This window comes from Pteropus alecto, unplaced genomic scaffold, assembly GCF_000325575.1.
Source record: "Pteropus alecto unplaced genomic scaffold, ASM32557v1 scaffold101, whole genome shotgun sequence".
Taxonomy (NCBI): domain Eukaryota; kingdom Metazoa; phylum Chordata; class Mammalia; order Chiroptera; family Pteropodidae; genus Pteropus; species Pteropus alecto.
The window spans coordinates 8,664,463-8,672,194 of record NW_006432945.1 but is presented as its reverse complement, the minus strand read 5'-3'; the positions used below and the strand labels follow the sequence as shown (position 1 = coordinate 8,672,194).

Below are 7,732 nucleotides of genomic sequence, written 5' to 3'. Positions count from 1 at the left end.
ACTGTTTACCAAAGTACAGTCCCAAAGACCAGAGTTCTCTCGCATCCCTGATCAACTGGAAAAAAATAAACTGGTGAATGGGTTTCAAGGTCAGACAGAGAACAGGAGAAGAAAATACATGTATAAAATCCAGGATATACGCTCTAACTGTGAAGTCAAAACCGTTTTCATTCAGAACCAAGTTCACTAATTTAAAATTTATGATGAGAATAGCGTCAGGATCAAAGCCTTTCTTTTGAGTTATTGATAAAATAAACAAATAAATGTTTGTTTTGAAACATAACTGGGGCTAAGGAAGGTTTAGGTAGAGAAATTATCTAGAGAACAAACTATTTCCAGTTACTGGCATTTACTGGCAAGCAATTGGTATGCTAATTAGACTTCTGTCTTATAGTAACATAATTTTCTTCAATGATCTCTCCTTCGTTGGTGTATATATATAGCAAGATGATATATTATAATAGTAGTAGGATGTGATGGTTGGTTGTTGGAGCCTTTGAGCCAGAAAGGACACGGGAGTTCTTAGGAACAAGGAAATGGTGCAGCTCAAAGGTCGCATGGGTTCTTATTCCTAAACCACGGTAGCAGAAGAGTAAGAACAGCCTGGGTCTTACAACTACTGTTCCAAAATTCCTTCCTATTTTGTCAACCAGAAGCTGAATCAAGCCACGGAAAGAGCAAGCTAGAGCCTGTATCTGCAACTGCTGTAAGACGTTAGCAAGGAAGTTGCCTATTAAACGAGAGGCAAACAAGCGCCCCTAACAAGGGAAAGGTTAGCATTCAGAAGTGACTTTTTTAACACCAGAGAAGTATTATAAAACTCCATGTCCACCCCTCGACAGTCTGAATGATTTCATAAATTAAGTGGCCAGGAATATTTGTCTCATTGGTTTGAACAAGAAGACCACAGGGAGTCTCAAGGAGGGCACATATCAGATTCACCTACTGGGCTTTTAAAAACTACCTCCCAGAGGGGTTCTCTTACGTACATTGAGGACGAACTGGGAAGGGGTGAGGAAGGGCTGCCAGAACTTCATGAGGCAGAGAGGGTGAGGTATTATGGGATTCGAATAAGCCCTCCTGTGATTCTAACATGGCCCCACCGACCGCCAGTGTTCGACCCCCAGCCGTCTGGGGGCACGAGAAACTGACAGCATCTCTAGCATATAGGAGGCATGAAATGCCTGTGTTCTCAATGAATTTAATGTTGTGTTATAACAAAAATAATAAAATAGTTATCTCTTATGGAGCCTCTCTGTGTATCAATAAATCGTCATGCTCAGCCTTTCACAACTGTCATCACGTTTAATTCTCACAAGGACTCTATAAGCTAAGTCTCATCGCTCTCCTTTTACAGATGAGGAAAGCGAGGTTCGCAGAGTTTGTGTCATTTGCCAAAGGTCACGTAGCTGGGCAGGGACAAGATGGGCATTGGAGGCCTGTCCAATTGCGTTCATTTGAACATTTTTCAATAAGCTTTTAATAGTTGCCTTTTATAGTCCAGGCTCTCCTATAAAGGGTAAACAGATCCACGTTCCTGGGTGCAGGTAAAAATTACAACAGTGTAGAGAAGATGGCGAGGAGAAAGAAAAGTTCCTTTTCCACCTACCTCTACTTCACATATTTCTATCTAATGCTCATCCTCAACTTATCCAGAAAGCACACCTACCATATTTATTTCCACTGCAAACACCTTCCACCATACCTGCTACATATGTGGAATCTGCGATACACAGATGACCTACCATCAAAGGGATGTGCGGCCTGAGAACTCTGGGAAGCTGTGATGCAGCCTTTAGTGTGTTTTTTTGGAAATTACAGACCACCTGCCCTACCGAGCACTAAACCGAGATGCTCTAGGTTCATGCTTGTACATGCTTGTGTTTCAGAGCAGTGTTTTCCAAGCTTCAGTGGGCAGAAACGTTACTGGGGAGCTTGAGGAAAAATAGAGAGCTCGGCCCCATCTTCAGAGATTCCGATTCAGTAAGTCTGAGGGAGAACCCAAGAATTTTCATTTCTCGCCAGCTCTCCACAGGGTCTAAGAAATCCTTCCTTGGATCGCACTTGGAGTTACACTGTTCTAGAGCCTTTGGCTTAGAGAGGGATGTGGGGTGGGCTGAGCAATAAATGAAACCTGATTTCTAAACTGTATATTCTAAAGCTAAAGACCATTTGGACGAATAATTAAGGAATTTCGTGAGATGGTAATTTTAGTGTTCGTTTGTTGATTTTGGGTTTAGGTTTGGTGGCTGTGTGACCAGGTCAAGTCATTATATTTTTCTGTATCTCAACCGTTATCCCAAAAAAAGGCTAATTTTTAAAAATTAAAAGCTTTTTTATTGGTCTCCTTTTCTCAGAGATGGATGCTAATTCCGAAAATGCAAAAGAGCTTTCAACTGTACTATTCCACTAACCTAGCCTTCCCTGGGTCTGGCGGGGACAGGTCAGCGTAGACCAGCCATGCTCCGTGCAAAAATAACGAAACAAAGCCAAGGACCGAAGAGATGCCTGGGCCGAGGGACCCTGTCATCCAGGGATGGGATCAGGCTGAAAGGGGTGAGAGGAAAGGGGAAGGAACCCTGTCTACACCTGCACCTTAAAACTGGAGTGAACCCAACTTTTAGCACTAAAAAACAAAGGAAGGAGAGAGAGAGAGAGAGAGAGGAAGAGAGAATTGATTCAGTTAAGGACTGAATGTCCCACTAAAAGCTGGATGAATAACAAGCATATGCCTGAACCTGGTGAGGAATGAAAGCAGAGACACACAATTTGGGGCCTTCACTCTCCCGGGTATGAGCCATAGAGACAGAAAGGCTTCTGGGTACACACACACACACACACACACACACACACACACACACGTGCACACGCACAGCCTGGGGGGCAGACTATGTGCACAACTCAGATACCAACTGTAATTGCCACTGGATGAACAGGAAAATGACGCCAAATTAACGCACATTAGAAATCCTTCCCTATCTAATGAAGCCATCAGCAATTTTAATTTCATTTTTCATTTGTTAGTTAAAAAAGAGAGAGCACTCAGCAAGTGATTATCTCCCAGACCTCCGTGGGTGCTTCTTCAGCTTCGCACTTGCACTTGTCAGCAAATGTGATCAGAAATAAAACTGCTCCAAATATTTGCCCTCCAGATTTTTTTTTTCAGGTTTAAAAAATAGTGAACTTGCTTTCTTTTTTTCTTTTTTTCCCCCTGAGATTGGAATCTGTGAGGTGCTCCCTGCACAGTGGGACCCTACCAAGGAGAGGAAAAGACGTCATAACACGGGAGTCCCGGATGCTCCAGCCATTTCGTCTTGAAAGCAGTTTTACATAACCCTGCAGGCAGCGCTGACTCAAACCACCTGCCCTAAGGTGACTAGTTACTGCCAAGGCTTGCTACAGACAGCCTTCTCGAACAAGAGGGCAGAATCGGATCCAGCCTCCGAGACGTCCTACTCCAGGTCCTTCACAGTAAAGACGAGGGCTTCCATCAAGGCCGCCCAGCTGTTGAGTAGCAGAGCTGGGTCAAAACCTTACTACCAGCCCAGGTTCTTCTTCATTGTGCAGGAATACGTTCCCTGATGAAATGGAAACAATGCTCTAAACTGAAAAGCAGCCTTTCTGCCCTCAGAAGTGAGGACTTCTAACACTGCCAGGTAGAATTTAAGAGGAGCACAGATGCTATCTGAAATCTTAAGGCCCCCTCGCCTGCAGTCAGCACACTGCATGATCTCTTGTGTTATTTGTATGCATGTCTGTTTTCTCAGAAAGTTGCACTGTCTCACCAGGGAGGGACTATCTAGTCGTCAGCCAGCCAACTGCTCGTCATAGACTTTGTACATAACGAATATTCGATACACTTCTTTAAAAATAGATGAGTGCCCCAAACACCCAACAAAGCAAGGATAGCAAGTATATTCTGTGGATTGAAAAATAATTATCTAAATTTTCTGAAATAGGAAACTCGGGGAGGAAAACTTGCCTAAGTATGGAGAATTACCAGGGACTAAGTTCTAGACTAATGTACATTTTCCCAGAGCCCAGTCATTCAGTGATTCTCCTTTCTTCACTTTTTAGGACATTTTGTTGTCTTAATTGAAAGCCTTGCACACCTCTGATCAACCTCTGTCCCTCCTAAGGGACCAGCACACACGCAATCCCTGCGGAGAAGCTTCGTCAGCCCTAATTGAGTCACAATACTAACCTAAATTAATTAGACTTTAGAAAGTTGTCAATGCTCTTAAAGGTAACCTGAACTCTGACTCCTCCACAGCCTTCACGGGGAGTAAGTGTTCAAGTTCTAAAACCCTGAAATCCTGCTGGTAACCCCTGAACAAAGACCCCTTTCTTCTCAAAGACATTCACTCCATTGGCTTTTTATTTCCATGCCGCACAGAAATAAAAACAGAACATCAGACTCCAAGAAGAATCCCAGAACTTCAAAGTATAAAAAGCCTATTTCTGTAGTAGTTTTCCAAAGAAGCAATCTGGCGTCAGCTTCTCGCCCCTTAGTGGAATCTCCAGCTCAGCAGAGTGTCACAGAGTTCCTGGAAACCAAAAGCATCCCTGACAGAAGCAGAACCAAGTGTCTTCAGGTCTAAAAGTCATCGAATCAAACAAATAAAATTAAACCTCTTAAATCTCCAGGTCTTGCCACTGCAGTAACCCAAACATACTCAAAGCTTCCATCCATTCATTTGACCACCAAAAACTGTCTATAACAGCTTAACGTTAATACTTGGCAGTAAAATTTGCAACTTTATTCTCAAGGCATCTTTATTTTGCCTTCGATGAGTAAAAGCATCATTTAAAAAAGAGCTACCACCATATTCTTATAAAACACCTTTGAATCGAGAACCCAAACTTATCCAAAGGTGTCTTCCTATAAAGATCCTCATATCCGGGTGACAGGTGGCACACAGGTATTTCTATCCCCGTTTTAAAATGAGGAAACAGCCTCAGGGACTTGGCCTAAGTGAGTCAGTCATGAGCCTGAAATAGAAATGAAACTTCAAGATGACCTTGAATCGAATCCAGCCAGAAAAGGTGCAAACTGCTAGTGATACTCGTTTCGCCTAACCAGACTCCAGAAAATAAGTCAGAATAGCCTCATAAAAAACAGGCATGACTGTCAAACCCTAAGCATTATCCTACATATGCCATTACTTTGGCAAATGAGCCACATAAGCTTCTGTTTGGGGGGATAGCCATATGTTATATATGCTGTCTCTACACTGCCTCGTTTTCCTTCCTATGTGTAATCCATAGACGCTAAAATGACTACTTGTCTCACGAAACTACTTGCTACAATATGTGCTTATCCTTGGTTTCACATTTCATTGTAAAATCTAATGAAGAATTTTTCTTAATTGGTATTAGGATCAGAGGCATAGTCAGAGGAGACTGCTCATACCGTTGAAAGCAAAGTCACTTCTAAAGACGTCTTCTAAAGACCGAGGGACTCCGTCAGGGCCACTCAACTATCTAGGAGCTGAGCCGGGTCAAAATCGAGAACACGGGTCTGACTACGAACCAACACCCTTCACTTTGTCGGTCCCCAATTCAGTGGAAACAAATCTCGAAACTAGAAGCAACCCTTTTGCTCCCAGATCAATCAGGACTTCTAACATTGACAAGATGAATTCCAGGGGAGCACCAAATACCTGTGTGAAACCTTCTTGTCTCTTCAAAAGCCCTTTCTCAGCCCTGCTTTCCCACTCCCATGTATCTGACGCTCCTCCAGTGAATTTGGACTTGCTCGTGATGAGAAAAAAGACAGGGCCGAAAAGTCTGGCCACCATCAAAGTGCCCTCCCCACATCGAAACATGCACAACTATCTCTGCTCTGTGGGAGACGAAAGGCATAAAAGATGAGGAGAAGGGAAAATGGCAGAGGAGCCATGGCAGAAGTGCGTCCTAGCAAAACTTGCACCCTGCTACAAATTGAGGGGTGTAATATAGCGGGGGCAGGAAACTCCCCAAATCAAAAGCAACAAGAAAATCAAAACTCTGCCACCTCGAGCAAATAACAAAATTCGCAGACTATTCATTTCCCTGAGAGTAACCCGAGGCTCTCCAGTGGCTTGGCGGGAGGTCATTCAATTCGTAAATAAGATTTGGGAGGGACCTGGACTCTCTCCTTCCTTTTGAACACATCACTCCAACTCCCTAAGCTAAATTCTTTCTTGCTTAAATCTCTGAGAACGTGAAGGCTCCTTGGGACCACGCCTTCAACCCAGAAAACAGAAAAGAAGGCCCTCTTTCCATTCCATGTAAATTATGCTTTGTTATCTAAATGCCTGTCTAGACAGGGGGTTCTGTGAGGGCAGGGACTGGGGCTGTCGGGGACACCTAGCACGGTACCTGGATCATGGTGGGCATTTGGTGCACCTCTTACTAAATGGACGATTTGCCGTAACAGGATGAAACCTGAATTCTACTTACACTTATGGGAGAGAAGCACATCAAAGGAATCTGCCCACCTTGTGGCTTCTTCCGTGGATAGTCTCCTAGAAAAGAAGAAATGTCCCTCTTGAATATTTCTGAAATGACCGTCTCCTTTAACCACCGCCGAGGTTTACTTAGGAGAATGAATCAGAATAACCGGGGTCAAACGAAGACCATGCCCGGATCCCTGAAATTCTGTCACTGTAAATTTGTATATTCTGAAGTAACTGATAGAAGAAAATCCCAAAATTGGAATTCAGTGAATTTAGTATATTGACTTTCAGCCTGAAAAACAAAGCTAAGTAAATCCATGATTTAAAAAGGTCAAGATAACAATGGAAAGAAGCTGATCTTGGAGTCAGAAAAGTTAGGCTGAACTCATGACTCTTACTGTCGCCTTAATTTCTTTGACTTTGGGGGGACACGTACACCCATCATGGAACCTGCGAATGTTAAATGAGGTAACATCAGTGACATCCTGTAACCCAGTGCCAGCAGTAGAGGCACTGAATCCAGGTTATCTGAACCCAAGCAGATCTTGACAGTAGATTGGAGTGTTCGATTCCAAATCAAGAGCTCGGATTGACAACTAAGTAGAATCAAAAAACGTCCTTCACCGCGGCTTTGTCAGAGTGGTGAGTAATGTGGTTTTCTTAAAAGTGAAAGGAGTAAAAAAAGTATTCTGCATTAAGTCATATGTTTTGAAAAGGAAAATGAACATTCTCTCTTGTGTCCAGGGATATAAAAGAAGCTGCCAAGAGGCAGGGGGTCCAAACCTCACTAGAGAAGACTGGGTCCCATGGCCCTATGGTGGGCACCACACAGTGGCCACCCAGGGGTGCCAAGCGCCCATGCTGCTCACTACTCACTTCAGAGCACGGTTGGGTTTGTCGGGAAGAATCGCTGTGAAATCACTACACGAGTCTGACTTGTGAGACAGGCATCCCAGTCGAGTCCTCATCCCTTTGTTCCTGCAACAAGCACAGGGGCAGAAGGACGGGGACTGTCATGATAATAGCTGTCAGCTCCACAAAGAGCCCCCGGAGCTGCTGCCGAAGGAGCCAGCACTGCCTCCCCGCTCCCCGTCCCTCCCCGGGCGGCCCCTGAAGATTTTATGAACAAGAGGAGAAACACCTAGAAGATCAAGGGACACTCTCACTCCCTGTCTTGACTACAGGAATAGTAATAGGTCCCCTGCCCCTAGAGGCCTAATGCTTTTTAAAGCTGACATGCAAGTTGATGGTAAGTCAATGAAGGTCGTTAGCTTGGAAGAATTTCTAAATTA

General features: G+C 43.9%; 1 protein-coding gene across 3 annotated transcripts in view; it reads right to left on the bottom strand.

The window, feature by feature from the left end:
- RGS8 (regulator of G protein signaling 8) overlaps positions 1 to 7,732 on the bottom strand; it is a 22,213-nt gene that overhangs the window by 9,115 nt on the left and 5,366 nt on the right. For all 3 annotated transcript variants that reach the window (XM_006907759.2, XM_006907758.2, XM_006907760.1), the window contains 2 exons: positions 7,317 to 7,418; positions 6,445 to 6,509 (listed from right to left, as the gene is read on the bottom strand). In XM_006907759.2, the coding sequence (XP_006907821.1) occupies positions 6,445 to 6,509; positions 7,317 to 7,418 (167 nt within the window). The remainder of the gene's footprint in view (positions 1 to 6,444; positions 6,510 to 7,316; positions 7,419 to 7,732) is intronic.